Genomic DNA, 26,834 nt, shown 5'->3' with positions numbered 1-26,834 from the left:
ATAAGAGGGGCACTCATCAGAGGTGGAAAGGGGAAGGAGCACTTTGAAAAAATAATAGGGGCACTTGTCAAAGTAAGAGGGGACACTTTTGGGGTACTTGAAAAGTGGGGGCACTGTGCCCCCCCCCCCCCCCGGCGCGGGCGCCGCCTCTGCCCCGTACAGCATGCAACAACTAGTCCAAAATAGTTATTACCCTCCCTGAAAAGTAATTCAATGAGAATATTTTGAAGAAGATTAAAACCAACTTATTATCAGGGCAGACTTCCAGAACAGGGGGGGGGGGGGTAATTTTCTGGGGTGGGGGTAATTTTCCACGTAGTTGTCCTAGGGGGTAATTTTCATGGGCGGGGATAATTGTCCTCGGGGGAGGGGGGGGGGGGGGGTGACACGTCCTTGGGGGTAGTTTTCCGGGGGTGATTGTCTTTAGATACGGAAATGGTGAGGTCGATCGAGGCGCCGCTTGTTTTGAGACTGGTAAATACCTGTTTCTGTTTGTACTTTATGAGCGTTGTACACGTACCAGTACTAGATTTAACGGAGAAAACTGGTCACGTGCATTGGCTCGTGTAATGGCGTAAGATTGTTGTATGCAAACAATGCGCGTGTGAAATTGATTTGGGTCAAAACGTTTTTAATTCGTGGTAAGTTTGCCAAATATTTACTTTTTCCGTCGTCTAAAATTATATAGAATATAAGCAAATGCACTGATGTATATTTATCTTTTAGTAAATCGTATCTGGCGACAAGATATAACCTAAATTTAGTTACGATTTGTCTTCGGCGTTTCCCGATGCTGCATGCTGTACGTAGAGAGCCGTGTGCAGAGCGCAGGGCCAGGCGCGCCAGAGTTTCCTGTGTGTTGTGTTGATAGTTTTTAGATCGGGTTTAACGTGTCTGTGTTGCTAGTTGGTGTTGATTTGTTGTGATGCGAGTAGAAGTTTTCGTTTTCATTGTATAACAAGAAGATCACTGTAGACCAGAAAGTATTTTCGAGATTAAATCCAAGACCAAGTGTCCCTAATTCCTCAAAATTTAAGCTAAAAGTTAGTAAAAGTAAATAACTGAGCTGAAAAAAGTGAAATCAAATTGAAATTCAGGAGTGAGGAGGCGGTGTGACACAATCGGATCATTGTCTGGCTCTCATGCATACCGGTAATTTTTGTCATGCGCATGGGGTGGAGTCCTGCCCTGGGCAGACAAAAATGCAATAATGATTGCCACCGCAGTGTGTTTTGTGTAATTGCGCCCCTCTGTTTTTCGATGCATGCCCAGATTAAGGGGAAAACGATCCATTCTTCGGACAAGAAGTTAACTGGAGGCCCTGTGTAGTGTTTGGATCTAGTTGTCTATGCACGTTAATATGCTACACTTTTTGCAAAGAGTAGGGTGTAAATCCGGTGTTACGTGTGCCTGCATACAAAAAATGGTAATCTTTCTACATCAGATCTTCGTGATAGGCTGCATAACCTTCTGAAGATTTACTGCAGATGAAGAAGAAGAAGAACTTTTTCAATTTCAAATTTATTAAACACTGGATTTAACAACTCCCTGCATGCGCATCTGCTTCTTGCTGGGCTTTTATTTTAACAAGTCGGCAAAAAACCTGTCAAGGTCGTAGTTATAACTTGCAGAATTTTAAAAATTTGTAAAAACTGTTCTCCAAGTAAACAGAACACTTTGAATAGACATCATTCATAGACACTGCTGTGGAACTTTTTAAATTTTTTTCGTTACTTTCAAATGTTTTAGTTTGAGTTTGTTTTTCCCCTTGTCAGATTCTCAGTAAACTTGGTCAGAAGCGGAAGGTGAGATGTCTCAGTACACACGAAAAGACCCTCCATGGAGTCATGTTGGAGTTCCAGGTGGTGGATTAAGTAAGTTATTGTACTCTTTACTAATAATTAGTTGTCTTTCTTTCTCTCTCTCTTTCTCTTTCTCCTTCTCCTTCTCTGTCTCCTCCTTCTCTTTCTCTTTCTCTCTTTCTCCTCTTTCTCCTTCTCTCTCTCTCCTACTCTCTCTCTCTCTCTCCTACTCTCTCTCTCTCTCTCTATCTCTCCCTCTCTTTCTCTTTCTCTCCCTCTCTTTCTCTTTCTATGTCTCCCCCTCTCTCCCTCCCTCCCTCTCTCTCTCTCTCTCCTCCCTCTTTCTCAAATTCAGTATTTTTTTTTAAAGGCACACTGCCATACTTGTAGCTACTTGCTCCCTCTATATAGAAAACTTCCCCAATCGGTGCCTGTTGGTCCCCCATGATCCTCTTTTTCTTATGTTAAATGAGAGCTGAGTTAATGAGATAGCCACCTGTCACAGTCACCTCGATGGCTCTCTGTGTGGTCTAATCCCTTCTGGCCCAGTAGTGGTGACGGTCTTTAATTCAAAATTTGAAACGTTTTCGAAACCATCACTTGCTCAGACATTAAGATCAAGAAAGTGAAATGTATGAGGGTTAAGTTATTTTTCTGAAGACCATCAACATGATTGCTTGGCTTCTGTCTGCTTTGAAAGGACTAAAATTCAATGCACCGCTCTCTTCTTGTTGAAAATTCGATTATATTTTTTTATTGTGCATATTGTTTAGTGAAACTTGTAATATTCAAGAGGAGAGCACCATTTAAAAGGCATTTTTTTGTAATAGGTTACAACTCTCAAATTAACATGAATTTTTCAGATTACTTTGTAAAAGAATAAATCAGAGTTGAATGATGGGTTCACCAAGCTAAGAAAGGCATTACCTATGGGGGAGGGGAGTAAGTTTCAATGTTGGTTTGAAAAAATTACATAGACATGTCAACAGAGATTGATGCGGACAGACACTTAGCAACAATCTTAAAGACATTTTCAAATATTTTATAAATCTTGGTCTCTGTTCTCATCAGATCAAACTCTAATGCAGCAGAACCAGTCTCTACTGGGTGCACAACCAGGCGTGGTCGGCACGCCTTCCACAGTGTACGGTCAGTCGATGGTCAGCAACGCTGGCATGGCTGCAGCAGCCGGAGCTACCACAGCCTACCCCACCCAGCAACAGCAGCAGCAGTCCATGCAACAGAGACAGAACATCGCCTTACAGCAGGTGATTAGATTATTCTCTCTCATTTTAGTACAAAAAACAACAGAAAATTCTGCATATTATTAGTAATGGTGCAAAGATTCAGTCAAGATTCAATCAGGCCTGATAATTTCCTGATTTTAATCGGTTTCCGATTATTTATTTGTGTTCAGATTTTTTCCAGATCTAATTTAGAATGCACGGTTATCCTTTGACCTGTTCCGCGCACATGAATTCTCAAATTCTATAAAACTATTAAACAAACTAAAATCGATGATAATAAACTGTTTTTCCTTATCTCCACTCAGCAGCAAGCAGCAGCACAGAACGCTGCAGCAGCCGCAGCGGCAGCAGGCTCTCAGGGAGGTGCCACCCCTCAGCTAACGGTCAGCTACCCTACGACCAGGGCCACGCAGGGCGGACAGCCTAGACAGAGGGTCTTCACCGGGACGGTCACCAAGCTCCATGATACCTTTGGCTTTGTGGACGAAGACGTCTTCTTCCAAACAAAGTGAGTGAATTGGGGAATGTTTCACAAAGCCTTTCTTCAAAGAAAAATGACAAAAATCAGTGACAAATCTGCTGATAGCCAATCAGAAGCAAGGATTTCAGTAGCTTATAAGAAAAACTGTCATTTGTCACTGATGACAAGTTTTTGAAATGGGGCCCTGTTGGCAAAAAAGTACAATTGTACTTTATACATATCCATCCCAGAGGATGTTCAAAATCCCTTACAAACTACTACTACAGTCAAACCTCTCTATAAAGGCCACCTGTCTATAGTGGTCATGCATTTTGTCTCCCTCAAGAGAGAAATGTGTGTTGTAGAACCTGTCTAGAAAGGCCACCTGTCTACAGTGGCCACTCTCTGTTTCCCCTGGGTGGCCTTAAAGGCATTGTTTAAAAACGTTAAATCGGAGATGCATGGCCCTATGTGTTAACAGTATCTGTGATTGGTGTAATATTGAAGCCCTAAATAAATTGCGCTTCAAAATTATCATAAAGTGCCTCAAAATCTTTGAGTGACCAGTTTTGCCATACTCATTTCTACAATAGACTGTAGTGTTATAAAAACCTTTGGGAAAACGGTTTTGAAACTTCAAATTCCAATCATAAACATCTTGATATTCAGACAGGTGATTGGCTTGTAAAAGTCATGGGATTCCTGACTGACCTACAGGTTTATAATTATGATTGCAGCATGAGCTAAATCCAGGATTTGTTTAGAATCTGAGGCAAAGATATCCCTTTTAATTCAGTTCAATTAATTTCCGTTCATTTTAATTCTTTCACTGCTGCAGCACGGTCAAGGGAACCATGCCCAAGATCGGTGAGCGGGTGTTGGTGGAAGCCACCTACAACGCCAGCATGCCCTTCAAGTGGAACGCAACCCGTATACAGCTCCTGAACAACCCTCTAGAGCAGCAGGTTCCTCAGGCACAGCCACAACAGCAGCAGCAGCAGCACCATGCAGCCATGAAGATGCAACAAATTAAGGTTAGTGGAGTGGAGAATCACTGGCATGATCAGATAGAGGGGGCTTACTTTAAAACAACCGATGCTTTAATCACACAATCTGTTATTTACCAGCATCACTATCAGAAGATGGGACCAGGCTTGATGTTAACTTGTGTGTATTCTTGTGTGAAAATGATGACCAAATTTGTATTGGGTTGATTGAAATTCATTTACATTTTTTTTTCTCTCTTTCTTTCTACTTACTTGAATACAAACTATGCTTTTACCATCCAATCTGTACAAATTGGTGGAAAATTTAAGTATCATTTACCAGCATCACTATCAGAAGATGGGACCATGCTTAGTACTACATTTTGTTTTATTCTGGTGTGAAAATGTTGAACAAATTTGTATTGGGTAGATTGAAAATCATTTCTCTCTCTCTCTCTCTCTCTCTCTCTCTCTCTCTTTCTCTCCCTCCCTCCCTCCCTCCCTCCCTCCCTCTTTCCCTTTACGTTATCACAAACAGCAAATGCAACAACAACAGCAGCAGCAACCAAGTCGCATTGAGAGTGTTTCCCAGCAGTTCAAAATGTTGAAGGTGAGAAGGCAATTGCAAGTTAAATTTAGAAAACACTCGAATGATTTGCCCTGTTGCTTGCACAAACAATTCTATTCTATAAGACAAGCAATTGAAACAAACTATCAAATTGCATTCAATCTAATTTGAAGCAATGCATACATACTTATCCAATTATTTAAATTGTTTCGTGTATTTTTCAAATGATTTTTTTTTTCTCCAAATTTGTAAATAAGTGTTATGCCTATGTACCATGTGAATAAAGTTTTCTAATTTTATCAGATCTGATTTGCACACATTCTCAAAATCAAATGTCTTTGTGCTATCACATTTCTATTAAATCCAGTTCCATGTTTTTGAAACGTCCAGTAGATATTGATGAGACAATGACTGTGGATTAGTTGTTGCCGGAGCATGTGCTATCCTTGTGAATGCTAATTCACGGGCACGTTATGCCCTGACACTCCGCATTTCAGGTTTCATATCTACATCACATATTGAGAACAAACATGTCTGGGCCTCTATACAGGCGCATATCGTAAAAACCAAATGGTGCCCCTCAACACAATCAACCAATATAGATTCTTCATACTAGATTGAATATGCAATAGCTTCTGCATATCTGCCAACAAGGGCTAAATTCTTAATTGTCCTGAATTAACCCTTTGTCTGCGGAACCGGGTGGTCCCTGTGTTAAAGCAGAGCTGCCAAGTAGTACGTTTTTAACGTATTAATACGTTTTTGGGGGGGAAAATACGTCTGTACGTTTTGCTGTGCCAAAATACGTTTTTTGAAAGTTTCGAGTATGGCTGTGCGAACGTGGCCAGCGGCTGGCTGTGAGAACCAGCATATGCATAGATTTGCTATTGCTTTGTGTTGGCGATTCCTGCAGCGCGCACGCATGTACATTGCACACAATACAGGGGATGTATACCACTAAAAGACGAGCGCATTTCCCCACGCCATGCATACACACGCTAATGACATATCAGTGCACTGCACTACACACACAGTGTCAGTACAAAAAAGTCCCGATCTTACTCCCAAAAATCCATTCCAAAAGCCAAATTTTGCTGTCAAAAATGCGGAATCAGGGCCATATTTCCAAAGCTCACGGGGGTTTGGCCCAGTTTTAAGAAATAGCTTCACCCAAAAAGCGCTAAAAATCAAGAAATCAGCGATTTTGTTCCCAGTTTTTTCGCCTATCGCAAGCCCTTCGAGTGTGATGGTAATCATGGTATCTTCAAAAAGCCAAATGAAAAACGAACACCGGACCTGCTGATGCATGACTTTATGTACAAAGTTGATTGCAATTCTAGACTTGCCTTGATTCGACCGCAATGAAGCACCAATAGGTGCCCCAACTTTGGTATAGAACATCATCGTGTATTCAGTGGCCCTCGTACTCATTGACTTAAATTCTTATAGTTTTAAATAATGGATTTTTCTGATAAAGTAGGTAAATATATTTAACAAATCATTTTTTTTTTTTGTATTAATTTTTTTTTTTTTTTTTCAAGTGACAGGTCGGCAGCTCTCAATGATAGAAAGCGTTTTTATTCAAAAAAACATGATTGCAGTAGCATTTTATAGGGAAAAAATGTAAAACAGGCAAAATATGTTTTTTCACCTAAATATATGGTTTTTCAAGCTGAATAATATGTTTTATGAAAGTGACAGGTTGGCAGCTCTGTTAAAGGTACTATGTCCCTTTTGCAGCCAACCTCAAATGCTGTAGAACTTTGCAGGAATTATGAAAATGTCATGTATGTCCTATCTGTGAAATTTAAACGTAAGCAGTGTCCTCATATTCAAATTATGCAAGGAAACCCGTTTACATGATGAGTGACTGACTGGCTTTTTTTCTTATTTGGTAATAACATACATTAAAAGAGTTGTAAAGGGTACTTGAGCATTTGTCTACGTCAATAACCCACTTCTTGTGATGGCCAAGATTAAACTGATTGAATCTTTGCGCAGCATAAAACGTATGACCATTCGGTACAATTGTCTGAAAATCAAGACTATTACTTTTGGGCTCTATAGCCCTAAAGTCGATTTGACAACTAATAGTCGTTATTTTCCCACTTTAAGACATTTTCAAGCCCCACCTTTTTTAGGGAAGTTCTAAATTAGTATTATCTTTCAAATGCAGTTGGAATTTAACTTTTTCATTTTTTGGGCCTGCAAATGGGACATAGTACCTTTAAGTCTATAGGAAAGAGAGAATTCAGTAGTTAACTGATTAATGATATGGATTTGCATTTTCTTCCGGAATTTACAGCAGAGTCAGCAGCCCCTCCTGAAAGCCCCTCAGGCAGGTAACATGATGCCCACCCACAGTCAGCCTCCTCCCCCAGGTCTACTGGGTAACCCGCCCCCTCTGCTCCAGCAGCCTCCCCCCGGAGTGGTCCAGCAAGCCCCCTTGCTTCAAGGGAACGCTCAGGCAATGCAGAACCTAGCCGGTAAGTGCTGTTGTCAATGATATTGACAGGTGGTTTTGACCCTCGTGTATTGTCTTTTAAAGCACCACTGCACTACTTATAGCTACTTGCGCTCTCTATATAGCAAACAATGCCTAAGCAATGACCGCTGGTCCCCCATGGTCCCCTTTTTTGTATGTTAAATGAGAGCTAATTTGATGAGATAACCACCTGTCAGTGACCATGCAGGGAGTTCTAATCCCTCCTGGCCAAACTAGTGCAGATAGGCTTTTAAAGAACTGTCATGAATGAACTTCAAAGTGTAAAAATGTTGATTGTGATCAGCTATGTCATTGTCAAAGTACGCTGAAATATATACCATTTGGATGCACTTCGCAATGGGCCCAACCCACTGAGGAAATAAAAGTTAGTGAGTCTCAAGTTTTTATGCCTCCGTTACGAAGTAGCCGGAGGCATTATTTCTCTATATGTAATCATTCATAACCTTGCACATAGCCTTGCACTATGCCAATAACAAAGGTTATGGGCAAGTATCAGAATCACAGAAACGTAAGTAGAGCTGCAGAAAAGAGAGCAAGACACCCTCTCGCACCAAGCCTGGCAGAAATCATCAAAATCAATGGATAGTGCCAACAAACTCACCGATAACAACAACACCTTTTTTTTGGTGAAGACGATGCTACTATTTACTATATAAATGCTCATATTGTGTTTTGTTATTTTCATTCTCATCCAGGAGCCTATGCGCATCAAGGAAGAACAAGTCAAATGGGCCAGCAGCAGGCCATGGGCCGACGTGACTTCAGCAGCAGCGGCAGCAGGGAGAGGGACAGAGACAGGGACCGCGAACGAGAGAGAGACCGTGCCCAGCGCGAGAGAGATCGCGAGAGGGAGAGGGAGCACCGAGAGAGGGAACGTGAGCGGGAGAGGGAACGTCGAGAACGAGAGAGGGTGAGGGAGAGGGAGAAGTCTCCGGTCACTAAGCGGTCAAGGTCACCGCGCCGTTCCAAGTCACCTAGACGATCGCCAAGGCGAACAAAGAGACTGGTACAGAGATACTGTGTACAGATCCCACGCTTTGCTCTAGACATGTGAGTTATTAGAATTCAGTCTTTGAAGTAAAAACTATTCATTGTCAAAGGGTGTCCACTTACACAAATTCTATGAACTCTGTTCCCCTGTTTTGAATGGGCTTTATGAATTGAATATTTTACTCTGGGAGAGATATAATTAAGTTGGTAGACAAGAAAGTATAAAGGGTGTCGGTTTTCAATACAGAATTGCCCACTAGGGCCCTGGGGGGTGTTTCACAAAGACTAAGATTGACTTTAAGTTGAACTTAACTATGACAGGCCATTCATGCCACCGTTTGCTCTCACCATTTACTGGCATTGGTCTCTCAAGTGACGTATAATTCGTGGTCACAAATGTGCAAAATTTACATTTTTTGATTGTTCCTAATTGAAGAAAAAAAATATTATCTAAAGATCATAATGGTGAGAGGAAACAGTGGCATGAACGGCCTGTCATAGTTAAGTCCAACTTAAAGTCGATCTTAGTCTTTGTGAAACACCCCCCATGACAATTTTCTCCTTATGAAGCCCCACATGATTCTGGTACGACGTGAATGAAACAAACTTGCTCTCACCTGAAAAATTAAAATTCAGCAATCATTATACAAACTTTCTCTTTTTCACAGCCCCAAATCGGATGTGATCGAGCTCCACAAGCGTTACATGAACATGTACATCCCCAGCGACTTCTACAACGCCGACTTTGCCTGGCAGGACGTGTTTCCCATCCACCGCCCCATGAGCGTGGCCCAGCCCTGCACCTTGCACATCATGCACAAGGAAGCCCCTCCTCCGCAGGGCGCGGCCACCGTCATCGACCCACCAGATGCGAACTACTCCTACTGTGCCAAGGTAGGTATCCGAAAGATCTTGAGGATTCATATGCAGCAAGATGGAATCGTAGGAGTTTGCCGTAGCCCCGTTGCATAACCATTGATGGAAACTACCATGGAAACCTTGATTTTGATTGGCTGTTGAGCCCTGTTACCATGGTAGTTGCCATTGATGGCAAAGTTACAATCAATGATAAGTTTTATGCGACGGGCCCCATACCAAGTATGGATATACCATGTGTGAATAGGCCAAGACTTTATTCTGCCCTATTGTTTCAATTCTTTTCAGTGCATGTATATTTTGACTGTAAAGAGTCAGACTGAGTTTAAAGGTAATACTCAAATTTAGGAAGTTTAGAAAATTGGGTGGACAGTGATTCTTAAAAAGTTTGATATATTTGGATACCCCTGTGGATGTATTATAAGCACTAGAAAATTAAGCCCCTTAAACACTTCTGCTTTCAAGAAAAGTTTAATATAAAAATTTACAGGTGCTCCCGGTAAATTTTGATAAATTACATACCTAGTTAGAACCCTGCTGAGTGGCCAGCTTCCTTATCTTTCCTGCTCTCTTTCCTACACCATCTGCTCTTTGATCTGTAACTGGTACCAGGTGATGCTGATGACGTCAGTTTCTCAGGACGAACTTTACGAGAAGTGCTGCGCCCGGGCGCAAGACTCCTCCGACATCAGGGAGAACTTTCAACACCCTACCCGCCTCATCAACTTCCTGGTTGGTCAGAAGGGCAAGAACGAGGTAATGGCCATCGGAGGGCCCTGGTCACCTTCTCTGGACGGCGCTGACCCTGTCAATGACACATCCGTGCTCATCAAGACGGCCATTAGGACGACCAAAGCGCTGGCTGGAATCGACCTGACGGCCTGTACACAATGGTATGTACCTCTACTTTGGGTCCGGACTAGGCTTGGTGGTGGGGTCATAAGGAGGAGGAAAATTGTTAGATAGAAAAAGAGAATGTATATCTCTTTTCTATTCACTTCCGCTCCATATTTTACATATAATTGCGTTTTTGAAAGTCATATTTTGTTTGTAGGTAGCTTGTTATAATAAGGAACTTGAGAACATGAGAACATGTAGATTACGTGTGAGAAAAGTTCTAGGTCATTCATTTGTGAGTGTGAAATAGAAACGTTTTGTTCAATGTATGATACTAAATTTTCTTTGGTATAGAAGTCTTGGATAGTGCATTTCAAGAGTAAGTATAATTTTCTGTGGTTTATATTTGTTACAAAAGAGAAAACATCATTTCTACGTAAACTCATTGTTAAAAGGGGAAGCAAAAGGGTGATCTTTAAGGAAGTTGGAAAACCAAATTGTTAAATATGTGCAGATTTTTAGCAACACTTTTGTAGTTCATCTCCAAGGTCAATGAATGTTTTACTCTTTTAAATGGGAAAAGGTCTATCATAGCCTAGAGGTCTGTTACATTTGTGTTAGTCCAAGACCAGTATTTTCCACAAGCTTTGTATTGCCTTCGGCTACTATCGTGCCAGTAGAACAAAGTAAGTGGGGCTCCAATATTGCCTTTATTTCGGCATCAATGTCCGACATTATCAGGGTCACTCACTGCAACAGTTTGATATGTACCATTGTCAAAACTGAAATGGTCATTTGGTCTAGGTATCGGCTTAGAAAGGGACATGAGATTTTTATGCCTCCGCCACCGAAGGTGGTGCCGGAGGCATCATGTTTTCGGGTTGTCCGTCCGTACGTCCGTCCGTCCGTCCGTACGTCCGTCCGTCCGTACGTCCGTCCGTCCGTCCGTCCGTCCGTCCGTCCGTCCGTACGTCCGTCCCGTTTGACCGTTATCACAATATCTCAAGAACCATTTAAGATTTAAACTTAAGACTCGGGAATAGTATTTATCACCATAGGAAGACGATCTGATTAGATTTTGGAGTACGTAGGTCAAAGGTCACAGGTCACAGAGGTCAACTTATGAAATTCCTTGTATTGAGTTTGTTAGCGCGATATCTCAAGAACCATTTGAGATTTAAACTTCAAACTTAAGGATAGTATGTATCACCATAGGAAGACGATCTGATTAGATTTTGGAGCACGTATGTCAAAGGTCAAGGGTCACAGAGGTCAACTTATGAAATTCCATACATTGAGATTGTTATCATGATATCTCAAGAACCACTGGAGATTTAAACTTCAAACTTAGTGATAGTGTGTATCACTATAGGAAAACAATCTGATTAGATTTTGGAGCACGTATGTCAAAGGTCAAGGGTCACAGAGGTCAACTTATGAAATTCCATACATTGAGATTGTTATCATGATATCTCAAGAACCACTGGAGATTTAAACTTCAAACTTAGTGATAGTGTGTATCACTATAGGAAAACAATCTGATTAGATTTTGGAGCACGTAGGTCAAAGGTCAAGGGTCACAGAGGTCAACTTATGAAATTCCATACATTGAGATTGTTATCATGATATCTCAAGAACCATTTGAGATTTAAACTTCAAACTTAAGGATAGTATGTATCACCATAGGAAGACAATCTGATTAGATTTTGGAGCACGTAGGTCAAAGGTCAAGGGTCACAGAGGTCAACTTATGAAATTCCATACATTGAGATTGTTATCATAATATCTCAAGAACCACTGGAGATTTAAACTTCAAACTTAAGGATAGTATATATATCACCATAGGAAAACGATCAGATTAGATTTTGGAGTACATGTATGTCAAAGGTCATAGAGGTCAACTTGAAAATTTCAGACTACATGTATAGGACTTGTCATGATATGTCAAGAACCACTTGAAATATGTTCCGTTACTTAACCCGTACTTAACTGGGCTATTTTGAGCACCTCCCTGACTGGGGGGGGGGGGGGGGGGGGGGGGGGGCCGATTGCCTCGAAATTTGGCACGCGTCTTGAGAAATTGCGCAAAGGAAGAGACCTCACTATTATTTAAATTGCTCTATGGCGGAGGCATCATTTTCGACTGCGCGCAGTCAAAATTCCATCTAGTTAATCATCATTTTTGTAATTTGTGGTAAGTACATGTAACTGATGTGTGAATGAATTTTTGTTTTAAATTGCTATTTGATTAAACTGCTGAAACTTTGAAAGGGGAACATTGTTATAAGATGTAGTAAAAAAAAAATACTTGATTTAATTGACCAGGGTGAACAAAGTTTAAGTATAATTTGTCGAAATGCATTAAACAATTGTCCAAAATTGATCTTTTTAGTGGTAGCTTCATTGTTAAAGAATAAATCTTTGTCATAGTGTAGATTAGATTGATATTTGATAACTTTGACAAAGTCCAGTATTATGAGGAGATTGTTACAGGTTACAGGTTTCACAAATGTGGGTTAAATCTTCACCATAGAATGAGCTTTGGCTGCTTCTTCTGCTATAACTAGTGTGTCTTGGTAATCCTGAGATGGGGGTTGGTTAATTTTCATGGCAAATACTTGGGTACAAATGTAATAGGCTACAATATTCGGAATTTTTCGAAAAATTGGCATTTGGTCAGATGTATTTTATATGATGAGGAGTTTTTCATATTTAACACTCTCTCTGTTGTACTATACTCTTCTGGAAAAGTGCAAACCATGAGCATACTAATGTAGAACAGGTCTGAATAGTTATTGTGCAAGTGTCTATTGCGTCCCTCAACCAGCTTACAGTCATCAACTAAAGCTATTAAATGTCAAACCAAAAAACAATCTTCCCTCCAGTGGCCGATTGCATTTGGTGTGCCTTCCATTTACATATCTATCCGTTCATTTTTTAGCTCACTATCACTCAACTCCTCGTTCATTTTTTTCTTATATCAGAGTTCTACCGATGTTTTTCAACCTCTCTGTCTGGATTTTCTTTGTTGCTTTTGTCCATATTCTATACCTTACCTCTCTTTTTCCGTTTCATTTTCCAAACCATCGCATGTGTTATCGTTTGGTACCTACTTGTACAAAACTCTGATGTCTGTGAATCGTATTCCTCTGCTCCTGCGGCTATATCGTTTATTAAGCCTCCTCTTTGCTAAGACCATCAAGTATCATAGCAAAAAGATGTTTGATGTAGATGTTTGTCAAGAACGAATATATCAGGTCTGGAAGTGGTAAGGATTTGCAAAAATAAGGCGTTTCTGAGCACCAGAGGGGGAACTTGGTATTTCGTACCTACCAACTTATAAACGGTCAGATTACGAGACTGGCGATGTATTTAGTATACTTTGAAACTGTTGTCATATGAAACCAAATACTATATGGTGTGTTCCCACCTTTTGAACCCTTCCCGCAGGTACCGTTTCCTGGAGCTGAGCTACTACCGCCCCGAAGAGATTCACAAAGGCCGAGTCATCCCGGCGCGTGTCGAAACTGTCGTAATTTTCGTGCCTGACGTGTGGCACATTTTACCCACGAAGGTTGAATGGGAGAGTCTGGCGGATCTCTACAGAAAGACGCTGAGCAACAAATTGGCAGCAGTGGACAGCAGGGATAAGAAAACAGAGGACCCCACCCCAACCCAGGCACTGACTTGAGGCTTTTTCATGATTTCTTTCATTTTTTTACTTTTTATGCCATTGATATCAACTTTACAACACATCCATCAAATATTAACAAGCACGCACTAGACACGTGAATACATCTCTATTTCAAGCTTACAGTTACGAACGAATATTCTGAAGATGGAGCTAGATCAGAAATAAAACTTTAACATTGAACTCACAAGATGCCTTCTACGAACAGATCTCTTAACATTGTACATCAGGCTTTTATCGTTTACCCTTGCATTTGCCAAACTCTTGCAATTAATGAAAGGAAAACATTTCAACAGGGCTGATTTTTTTTTCTCACTTTGGGAGTTAACTGGAACTCCACAAATTGTGGACGGATTGCGAACCTGCCTAAAAACATAAGAATAGTCACCAAGAACAAACAAACAAACATTCAAGAACAATCATAAACATACATTCAAACACTGAACCACTATAGGTGTAACTCTGTTGTAATCATTTTAATATAAACATCTTTTTGTCCCTAACAGTTCCTTGAGTCGGTGAGTTTATCTGTTAGGGGGTTTCCCTCTCAACTGAAGTACCTATATGAAGCGGTCTTTGAGATTAAGAATTCTCTTTCTCAACTATACGATGTCGAGGTCGGCATTTCAATCTTTCATTTCAATTTCAGCACACACACTCAATGAGAACACTCTGTCCTTCGAACAAGGGTAATTAACATCATCAAAAACTTGAGGCATCATCAGAAACACATCAATCGTATATAACGTCTCTTTCGAAAGTAACACTCTTTTCTTTCATCAAATTCTGTCGGGAAACACCAGATGATCCTAAAATCCGTCTTCACTCGGGCACCATAATCTACACCCAGTTATTCTATCTTTGGATGTTTTAATTGTATATGTATTTTGTGGCTGCTGAATTTAGTGTTTGTGGGTGTATGTGTGTGTGGGTCTTGTGTGGATCTACACAATGTGGAATGTGTATGGTATGTGCATACTCTAAAGGAGCAGACTTAGATTCCCAAGCAAGTTCTTAGCACATTTTGGCTTGTGCTGATGTCGGGTCACATCTCAACATTTTTACAAGGCACAAAACAAATTATCATAACCGTAGCATGCACGTTTAATTTCTGTTATTCCTTTTTTTTTAGAAGAAAAAAAGTTAATCGTCCAATATTGATTGCAATGTGGTTGTATCCAAAAGTGCGTTCACCTTTGAATGTACAGAGAAGTTTGTTGACCTCTGTTTGTATGTGTGTGTGAGTGTGTTTGTGAAGAGTGCAATGACCTATGTCTCATTAGCTTTTAATAGACAATGAGGCATGGGGCTTGTCGTGGTCGGTTGCTCATTTTCTCCGTCTCTCTGTTGCTTTGACTCCAGGAGGAGCCTGCTGCTGTCAAGGAGGAAGAGGAAGAGGAGGTGGAAGAGCAGGAGCATCAGACCCCAACCAACTGGAAGGAGCTGGATCCTAAGAACATGAAGGTATGGTGGTGGTTATTTTACCTGACTGCTAAGAAAGCATAAATGCTTGTAAGTAAACAACCTGACGGCCGACAGCTTTAGGTCCTCTGCGAGGGACCTGGTAATGAGGATTAATGCCCTACCAAAGGACACTCGCACATCGACTTGGTTTCGAACCTGGGTCGCCGGATTACGAGACCACTGCTCTACCCACTGAGCTATTGCGCCTATGTCCTTGTGCAATGTGCTAGGGTTACAACCTGGGCCCTGTTTCACAAAACTTGTTATCAATAACAAGTTACAAGCTACTGTTATAAGCAACTGAAATTGTGGCATTTGATTGGCTGAGAGCAAATTTGTCATAGAAATTTAGCAGTTGTTATAGATAACAGGTTTTATGAAATGGGGCCCCTGGTCCTTTGTAAAAATTGGTAGAAAGGGATTGCCCTTACCCGTGAAATTGTAGATTGTTCATCACATTCCTTTGGAAAGATTTTGTAAAATGCCAAAGGAGAAGAGGAGTTGATATGCAAAATCTGAAAAGTAACCCTCTAGGTTTGTACATTTTCCATGAGAGTTATTATTCACCAGTACAATCTCACACATGAATGTGTTTTGTAAAACTCCACATTAAGCAGTGATAGCAAGACTAGTTTCAGTCTTGGTTTCATTTCAAAGTTGTCCTAGCCTTGGTGTAGGGACTGCAGCCTGGACTACAAGACACTTGTTCATCTTTGCATGAATACCTCAAAGAGGAAGTTGAGTTCTGAGAAGCGGTGAAAAATAATTTGTGATCGTTATCATTGTATTATGCGTAGTGTGGAAGAGCATCAAATAAAAAATGTTCCCTTAAAAGCATGGCTCTTCAAATGCCTTAATATTCTTAATATAGCATGTTACATCTTGAAAATTGGGACGGATTTTTATGCCACATGTTTGTGTAGTCCCAAATACATCTTTGTGCTTGTAACTTTACCAAGACTGGGCCAAATTTCTTATAATTTTGATGATTCTAGAACCTTGCAGTACACACCAATACTTATATGTCAGATGATCATCCTTTTCTGATCGATTCCACAACGTTTCTTTCACAATGCAATCGCATGACCAGAACTCAACTTTATCTTAACAAACTATTCATTCTCCCGTAGGTGAATGAGCTTCGCCAGGAGCTGGAAATACGCGGCCTGAACTCCAAGGGTCTCAAGTCCCAGCTCATCGCTCGCCTCACCAAGATGCTCAAGACTGAGCAGGAGATGGAGGATGCGGAACCAGCTGCCATGGAAACGGACGCGGCAACGGAGAATGCATCTAAGGAGGAGCCCAAGGATGCCCCGAAGGAGGAGGAGGTTTCGGAGAAGGACAAGGAGAAAGAGAAGAAAGACAAAGAAGAGAAGGAGAAGAAGGACAAAGAGGATGAGAAGAAAAAGGAGATTGTTGTGAGTTTATCAGTGTTACTTAGCTGTAGTTCTGGTTTTACTGATCATAATGATAGGTCAATTTATAAAGCGCATCTACTATAAGAATATACTCTACTGCGCTTAATACAAGGTATAATATTATCACCCCAACTGTAGCTGAGCTGCCATAATAAGGCGCTAATGCATTCAAGGAATTTTTTCCTACTAGGTACCCATTTAATCTCCTGGGTGGAGAGTGGGAAATGTAGATTTATGTCTTGCCAAAGGCCATTAGTGTTGCGGCGGGACTCGCACCGCAAACCATGGAGACCACAGTCCGGTGAGGTACCTGCTAGACGACGACACCTCTACATATCTGTTTGATTTAGCGTATAATTAATCGTTATTTTTCATTTTTGTGCATTCTACTTTCATCCTGTTGTTCTTTTATTTACAACGCAGACACTTTTAATCTTTTGCACAAGTATGCAGTGAGCATTTGATTTCAAGTGGATTTGACGCCTTAAAAATCCTATATATTATTATTATTACTATTATATGACAATCAATGCTCTATGTTAAATTTCCTACATTTGGCAAACTCCTTACTTCAACCCTGGGCCCAAGACTATACCCAGCCCTAATCCTAAATCTAAACCTATATTAAAACCTGATTGCAATCTTTACCCTTACCTTTTATCTCTAAAGAAGTGAGGCCTGAAACTGTTGTTCCCAGGGCAATTTATACATACAAGAAAGAAATCTTGATCTCTTCTGAAGAGTTATGAAATCTGGCAAGCCGATTGGTGTCCCATGAATGAAACAACACAAGTTTAATTCTAGTGAATTTTAAGGACCGTGACGAAGCCTTATTGACAAAAACTTTCTTTTGCTTCAGGAGGAGGAGAAGAAGCGCCAGCGAGAGCGAGAAAAGCGTGACCTGGAGTCCCGCTACACCATGCCCGATGGGCCGGTCATCTTGGTCCACCCGTCGCCCATCGCTAAGAGTGGCAAGTTTGACTGCACCCAGCAGTCTCTCAGTGTTCTGCTAGACTACCGAGTGGAAGACAACAAGGAACACTCCTTTGAGGTGAGTTGATTGATGGTGATAGATTTCCACCTGGCTGCATAGAAATCACATGTATGGTTGTAGATGTGTAGGTAAATACAGTCAAACCTGTCTATGGTGACCGCCCAAGGGAAACACAAAAAAGGGTCTTTGTAGACAGGTGCCTTAAGTACATGTTTCAATGAGAAACAAAAATGTGGTCTTTGTTGACAGGTGGTCACTAAAGCAGGTGTAACTGTAACTGGAGGGACCTATTTGAAGGACTTGGTAATTGGGATTGATGCCTTGTCAAAGGGCACTAGTGCATTCACTAGTTTGGGGGTTTTAAACCAAGGTCCCACCCACTTGGCTCCTCCATGACGTGTACATATATGCTACGCTACACCAAAAGCGTGTCTCAAAACTGCTAGAAATCAAATGTAAGAGAATTTTTAAAAAATAGATGTCCTGAAAGAAATGCCACTTTCCAGATTCCCAATTCACATCCCATTACCAAACTAACTTAAAATTTGTGCTCTTGTTTTTTTTTAATTCAGGATGTCGCATTTTCGCCTGACAAAGGCAATGCATAGAAAGCACTGAGCAATTCAATCTGGGATGTTTGTTTTAGATACAATTGAGATGCATTTTGTGTTTAAAGTGACATTGTATATTTCATTCTTAATCAATTGCAATTTCATTTTATTGTCCACTGAAAATTTGCTTTGCTCACATAATTTGTTTTACTTCTAGAATGAATTATTATTTGCATGCTTCTTTCAGTTCATAAACTCCGCCCATGACCTTCTTCACTTGTTAGGTGATTCTTAGAATTTTACTTCAAGATAAAGACCAGTTATGGTCATGTGATTGCATTGTGAAGGAAACATTGTGAAATCGATCAGAAAAGGTTGATCATCTAGCATACTGTTGGTGTGTACTGCAAGGTTCTGGAATCATCAAAATAATAAGAAATTTGGCCCAGTCTTGGTAAAGTTACAAGCACTGTACACAGAAAGATGTATATGGGACTACGCGACACGTGCCCGATATCTATCAGGTCCAAATAGATATATTTTACCAAATATATCAATTAGTAGGAGGTTTCTCGGCAAAATATATATCATTACGTATTAGTCGAAACATATTCTTTCACATGATTGGTAATAAGAGCTTCCATTTCATTTTTTGAGGGGGGGGGGCGTTTCCAAAACTGATCTTTACCTTTAAGTCCTTCTCTCTGCATCCCCTATATGACTGAATAACAGGAAACTTTGAATAACTTCCAATAATGTTTGAAAGATTCGCTGTTTAATGTCTCCTAATGCTGTCTACTTGCCCCTTTGCTTTATTCAGGTGTTCCTCTTTGCAGAGCTGTTCAATGAGATGCTACAGAGAGACTTTGCCTTCAACATGTACAAAGCCATATTCAGAGCTCCTGAGAAGAAAGAGGAGAAAAAAGATGAAAAGAAGGTTTGTCTTATTGCATTTTGATTTAAATTTACCTTGAAAAAGGGTTATTTAAGCGGAACAAAATGAAATGGTCATTTATTATGTAGAATGTAAAACGCAAGTTGTAACTTCCTTCTTTTTATCTTATCTTTCTTCTTATCTTCCTGTAACTGTCTTTACCTTATCCTATCTTTATCCTTCCTCTGTCCTCTGTCTTCTGTTGTTGTGAATACATGTATATGTACACATTTTTTTGTATATAAAATAACTTTGTATCTTGTATATGCTAAGTATTTATTTGGGGATTACTCTCATCAAGCCAATTTTGGCTTTCATGATTCCCCACTTCCTTTTATCTTATGTTGATAATGAACAAACATGTATATACTTTTGATGTTTTTAAAAGAGAGTGAAATAAATAAATGAATTGAATTGAATTGAATTGAATTGAATGAATATCCATTGGATTTAATTGAATTAGATTAAAGTGAATTGTGTTATCAATACAATGCTGCAAAGAGAATGTGCTTGTAGCATCTTTAGTATATGGCTATCAAGAAAAAAAGATATGAAAAGGTAGGTTTGTTTTAGGCGTAGAATGATATCGCGATGCTACATCAGAACTTGCAATTTCATCTTTTTTTAATTTGTATGGATTTGATTGATTAAATTAATTAATGGCATGTTTTATACAACAAGCATGTCATTCGATGTGATAATGAAATGACTTTAACAAAATAACAAATGTTTACTCTGTTTAGAATGGTCTTAGATGTATTTCGATGATCTACTGATATCTTGTGATATATTTGATGTGATTACAGAAAGACAAGAAAGACGAGAAGGAAAAGAAAGATGAGAAGAAGGATGAACGAAAGGACGACAAAGATGAAAAGAAGGAGGACAAGAAAGAGGAGGAACCTAAAGCAAAGAGACGCAAGACGGAGGAGAAGGACGCAGACAAAGAAGAAAGTAAAGACAAGGTGAGATTTATGGGCTCATAAATAAACATTGGAACTTAAAGCCCCACTGTACTACTTATAGCTACTTGCACCCTCCATATATCAAAAAATGCCTAAGCGGTGCCCGTTGGTCCACCATGATCCTCTTTTTCTTATGTTAATTGAGAGCTGATTTGATTAGATAACCACCTGTCTGTGACCTTGCTGGGAGGTCTAATCCCTCCTGGCTAAACTAGTGCAGACAGGCTTTAAAAATTAGTTCTTTCATATAACAAATAGAAGATAATCCGTAGGAAAATTAGCAGATAGGTAAGCTTTTGCTTGCCGTGCTGCAAGCTTGTACCAAAATTTAAATTCTTCTCCTGGAAATGGTAATGATTCATTTACCATTGTTCAGATGATGCCCTAGATAATTGAAATTATATAGGAAATGCTTATGTGACAAACTGGCGGGATGATACTTTCCATGTCCCTATGATTTGTAAAGCAGATATTTGACGCAATATAGATGCATAACATTACATGATTATTATAGTAATTACATGATAAACACCAAATTATATTGTTCTTACCTGTGAACAGGATGAAGAGCGGAAAGATGAGGATATCAAGGAGGAGGATAAAGATGGAGAAGAGGAGGAGAATGACGGAAGGAGTAACGAAGATGATGCTGACGATGGTAAGATGCCCTATCTCAATTGTAATTGAGTTGTAGTTTTGAGTTTGAGTTTTGTAGAAATACTTTGCGATAAAATTCATAGAGCCAATGGCATGGCACATGTTGTCTGTTTGGAGCTACAAGGTGTTCAGTGCGTATCATTTTGCACAGAGTTGATGCCCTTCTGGCTCGAAACAAACAAAGGTGTCCTTCAGCAAGTCAAGTATCTAAATGGCCTCTCTCGACCCAGGTGTAGTAAATGAAAGTGGTTCTGTAACTCTCGCTTCTTTCTCAATAAGCTTGAGATCTCGGTCTTGTCAGAAATCTATGCCGAACAAAAGTTATCAGTACATGTACAACCTAGGTCCAATATGTTAATCTTGATAATCTTAGTATAGGAGGGAGGGGTGATAATCTTCATATCAAGTCGAAACCAAGTCGATGCGCTAGTGCCCTTTGGTAAGGCATTAATCCTCATTACCAGGTTCCTCAAAGAGAATTGAAAGCCGTCGGCCCTCTGGTCGCTTACTAACAAGCATTTATGCTTTCTTAGCAGTCGGGTAAAATAATCACCACCACTAAACATTAAGAAGGTGGATATGGCTGTAGAATAACAATGTATCTCTTTTTACATCTTACAGATGACAAGAAGAAGGGTGATAAGAAGAGCAAGGACGACAAAACCAAACCTCGGATTAAGATGGAGACCCTGGACCCTCACCTTCTTCTCTCCTGCATCTACTTTGATCAGAATCATTGTGGTTACATCCTGGAAAGGGACTTGGAGGAAATCCTATACACCATCGGTGTTCATCTATCAAGGGCCCAGGTATGGTGGTCTCAAATAGGCCAACACATTATTATTTATCATTTTTTTCTTCTTCTTTCTCTTCTTTTACATTTTTATCGGTTATAATAATAATATGTCTTGTTTACCCAGGGTAGCCTCGTCAGTTTTAATACTGTTCTCCCTGAGGGCCCTGCAATCATATCATTACCCTGGCTTTAACCGAGCTACCATGAAAAGGTGCTCAAGCATTCCAAGTAATTTCTTCCTACCATTAACACCTCTATTACCATAAACACCACCACCAACACTGCCACCAACACCTCCATTACCATAAACACCACCAACACCACCACCAACACCACCACCATCACATCCTCCTCGATTTGATTATCTGCACTCATCCCTTGTATCCCTTCTCTTGTCTTGTCCATTGCAGGTTCGCAAGCTCCTGCAGAAGGTGGTTACCAGAGACTGTTGGAGTTACAGGAAGCTTACGGACGGACCCAAGAAAGAGAAAGACGACACCACCAAGGCAGCAGAAGCAAACAATGTACCCTCTGATGCAGATCTCTCTAAAGGTGAGCTGGCATTCTTAATCAAGTTGCAATAGGAATGTTAAAGCCCCACTGCACTACTTCTAGCTACTTGCGCCCTCTATACAGCCAACAATGCCTAATCGGTGACCATTGGTCCCCCATGGTCCCTGTTTTCTTATGTCAATTGAGAGCTGATTTGATGAGATAACCACCTGCCAGTGACCTTGCAAGGAGGTCTAATCCTTCAATGCCAAACTAGCGCAGAGGGGCTTTTAGTCATACATTGTGTACATGAAGTTTCTTTCTTATTTTCTGGATGTCTGCACAACAATTTAAACCATGGCATGGGGTAATGGATACAACTAATACAACAATACAGCATTCGTCAGTTATGTTAGGCCGAGGGACAACATACATGTACATACATCTGCGTAAGTCATAATTCTACGTCTCTCTCAAAAGTTGAACATAGCCAAAGTCGACCCACTTCACTCGGTCCCGTCAAGATTGACATATACAAGGTCGACTGTGTACACCAAGATTACAAAACCTTGATGTAAAAGGAGTACACTCAAAGAAGGTGACATCTTGGCAGATGATAGTCAGTTTAGTAGTCTGCCCAGAGTTAGGATGTGAGTGATGTCTGATGTTGATGTTAAAGGTTGTGGTTATCTTTCTCCAAAACACACACCCACTGACATGGATTGCCAATGATATTGTAGCCTTTGCAGACTAGATTCCCTCATTGAGAGGCATTCGACTGTAAGAAATATAGACAATTGGACATTTATTCCCATCTATGGCAGTTTTATCAAAACAGTTTGTCTTAAAGCAACACTTTCTAAAATGCAAATTTTTTGTTTATGTTTGAATAGGAAACCAGATGATCCTGGACACCATGGCAACCAGCAAGAAGGGGTCAAAAGGCATGGCCCCTGATGGCCTTACCATGGTGAAGTATGGAGGAACAGTGATTGACATCGCCAACCTCTTAAAGCAGGTCCAGAAGGCTGATCAGGAGAGGTCTATGGCTGAGAAGAAAATTGAATCGTTGGAGAAACAGATCGGTAAGGACCAATAAAACGCAATTGTTCGATGAACAAAAGCACTTTTCTGACAAACAATTGGATAATACTTGGATAATGGGCTCCATCTGTAAAATGGTGTGATTGATTCTATCAGTAGCCTAGCTAATCTAGGATGATATTGCATTGCCTCAAGCACCATACTTGTTTTGGTGAGCACTCTAGACAAAACTGATACTGTTGTTATTATGACCTTGGTGAGCTAGTTCTTCACTTGGTAAGAAATGCCCGACATATTAATGTATTAGTTGTATGTTGTTCATTTGGGCCTGTTGCACAAAACTTCCCATTGATGGTTACTTTGCCATCAATGGTAACTACCATGGAAACCTTGATTTTGATTGGCTGTTGAGCCCTGTTACCATGGTAGTTGCCATTGATGGCAAAATAACCATCAACGGTTACAAAAGGACAAAGACGCTGGCCAAATCCAAGGCTACTTCATCACTCAAAAGTTTTTATGCACAAGTTTTATGCATCGGGCCCAGTCTATTATCTAGTTGTATTACATTCACTCTGGACTTTGTTACTCTGGTGAAAGTATGTTTGTACCTTGACAAGGAAAGATTTCCTTTTGAAATATACATCTCTATCTATCGAAGTAGCCCCTGAAATGCCCAAAAGAGCCCCTGATAGTCTTAAAAGAGCCCCTAAATTTTGCATAGAGTTCAATGCAAAACAAATTAAAGAGTATTTTTTTCATGCAAGCAAGCTTGAAAAGTAGCCCCTGAAATGTTTAAAGTAATTTTTTCCCTGGACTACAACACTTCTTTCACCCTCAGACACCCTCAAGAGTAAGGCCAGCACCAGCGAGGCGACCGTCACCAACGTGAGTGGCGAGCTGGTGGACGTCCAGAAGAGGCTGACCACATCAGAGCGCGCCCTCATCGGCTCGTCCACCCGCTCCAAGAAGCTCATCGATGTCATCGGCACCGCCCAGAAGAACCTGGACGAGATCATGCTCAAGTTCAACGAGGTCCTCGAAGAGGCCCTGCTGCCCTCTACGAGCAAGGTCCCAGAGAAGGTCGTTGAGAAGGTCAAGGAGGAGGCCAAGGTCAAGACGGAGGCCAAGGTCAAGACGGAGACCAAATACGCTGCTAAAGCAGAGCCAAAGAGCCCTAAAGTAGAGAAGTAGATCAGCCTCCCTCGGGGTAGGGTCCGTTATTATTGCTTACCTGTAGTCAAATGGAAAGGGTTGATGCCCTCTTCATCACTGTAAAGCCATGTTTAGGTAGAGTACTCAACTGTCACCGTGCTCATCAAAAGTAAAACTTTCTTTTTAAGGATGGCTTTTCTTTCTTCAGAGGAAATGTCACGTTATTCATTGATGAACAGAGGTTTCAGTTTATAGCCGATAGACCAGGTTACTAACATATTCAAATTTATGGGTGATTCTTTCCTGGGGACCTAGTGATGAATTTTATTCCATTAACTTGTCATTAATGAATGAACTTCAATACTCTGAAACCAGTCTGCATATATAACATGTTGCTATGACAGGCAAGCCTCTCGCATGCTCTCGGTTGTCGAGTGCAACCTTTCTTTTGAAAGTATGCATACAATTTGAATAAGTTAGTAAACCAGTTCATTGAAAGAAACATAATGTTACAGGGTAACATTGCTTGTACCTCCCAAATTAGCCTCCTCCACGGAAAGGAGGTGCTGTAGTTAAAATTAATGCTGGCGTTTTCATTGGACTTTAGTTGCATGTATTTGTAAACACTTGAAATCATATTTTGGCTACTCTAGGCAGTTCACCACATTCATTTGATGTTTTTCTTTTCTTTTCTTAAAAGTTGAATCTTTGTTGATTATGATTATTGCAAGACATTCCGATTTTGTGTCTTTTTGTTTAATTTGCTGGAGATTGTATCAAAGACGAGTGAATTTGAAATAGGACGCTGGGAGAAATTGATTCGTGAATAGTCGTGATTGATTTTGTAATTTTGTTACTCGGAATATGTTTGAAACAATACTCAGAAGTTACAATATTAGCTTTAGTAACCAACCCTTCTGAACTGGAATGAAATCCTATATTGTCATTGACGTATGTACAATACCCGCATTTTACTGTTACACAAATTTCCCTTAGTATTGCACTGGTAAAAACAGATAAATAGGACTATAACAAAAATTGACCAAAAATCAAAGTTTAAAACCAACAGTCAGTTTGCATTTGAATAAAACTCTGAATAAGTATCTATCACAAACTGATTTTTTTTTGTATGTATACAGTAATAACATGTGATTTTTGTGGGGAAACAATATTTGGAAGAACATTGTTTTGTTTTGTAGTTCAGCGAACGCTTAATTTGGAGTTCAAATGCAACTCTTTTTCAATTCATGTGTGCACCCAAAAAAAGTGGTTTTATTTTGTGTATTGAATTCAAATGATTGGATAATTTCTCTATGAATATGTAGGGCTGAAATAATACAAAATCATTTTGAGGATCTTTGTTGTCCGATAATTGTAATGTCTTTATACTTTCATGGTCATCTTTCCCTCCGTATTTGCACCCTAAATTGTGAATACTCAGAATAAACGTTTGAAACGGCATATGTGCTAGTTCATGGTCGGGGCAAGATGAATTTATTCAAGAGGGACATCATTAATGAATTTGATGTTTTTATTTCTTGTGAGATAATAGATTTTCTTCCTCTACTGTGGAATTGAAAATGAACAATTGTTGTTATTTGCTTTCCTTTTTTCAAATACTGTAGTGGTTTGTAGAGTACTACAAAGTGTGCTGGTGATTTAACTTTTAATATACATTTACGGTAATGTTTTTTTTAAATCTAAATGCTAGGTATTTAAAAATTTCTGAGAGCATTTTTATTCCTGGCATTTCTCTCTGTCATTACTGTAAAATCTTCATTTTATCTTCTCTTCCTTCTTTCATTTTTCCCCACACAAATTAATTTTTCTATTAGGCCACTTAAAAAAATATACATGTTTAGAGTCCCCGCCCGCTTCCTTTTGGGGGGGCCGCCTCCTATTTTTTTTTTTAGAATTATTTAGAATTTTTTTTTTTTTTAGAATTATTTTTTATTTATTTTTTTTATTTTTAAAGAAAAAAAAAAGAAAAAAAAACACTGCTAAAATGGATCTATTTCTGATTCTAAAAAAATATTTTAAAAAAGTCAGTGGCCATCTTGAAAAATAGCCCGACTGTCAGGGAAAATGTACCCAGCGGCCATTTTGAAAAAAAAAGGCCTCCTCCCTATTTTTCGAAAAAACAGGACGCTAAACATGTTTTTGTTTTTTATTTGGCCTTATTCATTATTTTTATTACATAGTGTCTCTACACTTTTCAATCTCTCTCTCTCCCTCCCTCCACCTCTCTCTCTCTCTCTCTCTCTATAAACTTACTGGCCCATTTTAAGCTACTCTCCTCTCATTTGTAATATATTTCCCATTTAAAAGTTTTCCTTTTTCATAAACTCTTGGTCTTGTGTTGCTTCACTATCAATTGCTAAAATTCATGAAAACTTCAGTA

General features: G+C 39.9%; 1 protein-coding gene across 3 annotated transcripts; it reads left to right on the top strand.

The window, feature by feature from the left end:
• The first annotated feature begins 510 nt into the window (after positions 1–510).
• On the top strand, positions 511–26,018 carry LOC575098 (cell division cycle and apoptosis regulator protein 1). Of its 3 annotated transcripts, none has more exons than XM_030979705.1 (21): positions 511–641; positions 1,776–1,874; positions 2,874–3,070; positions 3,358–3,557; positions 4,348–4,543; positions 5,034–5,105; positions 7,369–7,549; positions 8,265–8,619; positions 9,228–9,453; positions 10,048–10,328; positions 13,723–13,951; positions 15,326–15,427; positions 16,558–16,845; positions 17,705–17,896; positions 19,211–19,327; positions 20,131–20,289; positions 20,851–20,947; positions 21,568–21,755; positions 22,153–22,294; positions 23,128–23,319; positions 24,120–26,018. In XM_030979705.1, the coding sequence occupies exons 2-21, from the start codon at positions 1,811–1,813 to the stop codon at positions 24,470–24,472; spliced, it is 3,831 nt and encodes a 1,276-aa protein (XP_030835565.1). In that variant the 5' UTR covers positions 511–641; positions 1,776–1,810; the 3' UTR covers positions 24,473–26,018. The 3 variants fall into 3 exon arrangements, with proteins under 3 accessions (XP_030835565.1, XP_030835563.1, XP_030835564.1); XM_030979703.1 differs by having other exon boundaries at positions 3,355–3,557; XM_030979704.1 differs by lacking the exon at positions 511–641 and adding an exon at positions 1,035–1,152 and having other exon boundaries at positions 3,355–3,557.
• The last annotated feature ends 816 nt before the right edge of the window (positions 26,019–26,834 follow it).

The sequence above is a fragment of the Strongylocentrotus purpuratus genome, unplaced genomic scaffold (assembly GCF_000002235.5).
Source record: "Strongylocentrotus purpuratus isolate Spur 01 unplaced genomic scaffold, Spur_5.0 spur5_scaffold_10, whole genome shotgun sequence".
Lineage (NCBI taxonomy): Eukaryota > Metazoa > Echinodermata > Echinoidea > Camarodonta > Strongylocentrotidae > Strongylocentrotus > Strongylocentrotus purpuratus.
Note: the sequence above shows the minus strand (reverse complement) of the source record. Positions and strands in the feature narration are given on the sequence as shown.

What these genes read in the sequence shown, in the direction of transcription:
- LOC575098 (XM_030979703.1), top strand. Translation starts at nt 1,811, where the DNA reads ATGTCTCAGTACACACGAAAAGACCCTCCATGGAGTCATGTTGGAGTT. An exon ending in CCACGCTTTGCTCTAGACAT is followed by an intron (nt 8,620 to 9,227) that starts GTGAGTTATTAG and finishes TCTTTTTCACAG; the next exon opens with CCCCAAATCGGATGTGATCG. An exon ending in AGAAAAAAGATGAAAAGAAG is followed by an intron (nt 19,328 to 20,130) that starts GTTTGTCTTATT and finishes ATGTGATTACAG; the next exon opens with AAAGACAAGAAAGACGAGAA.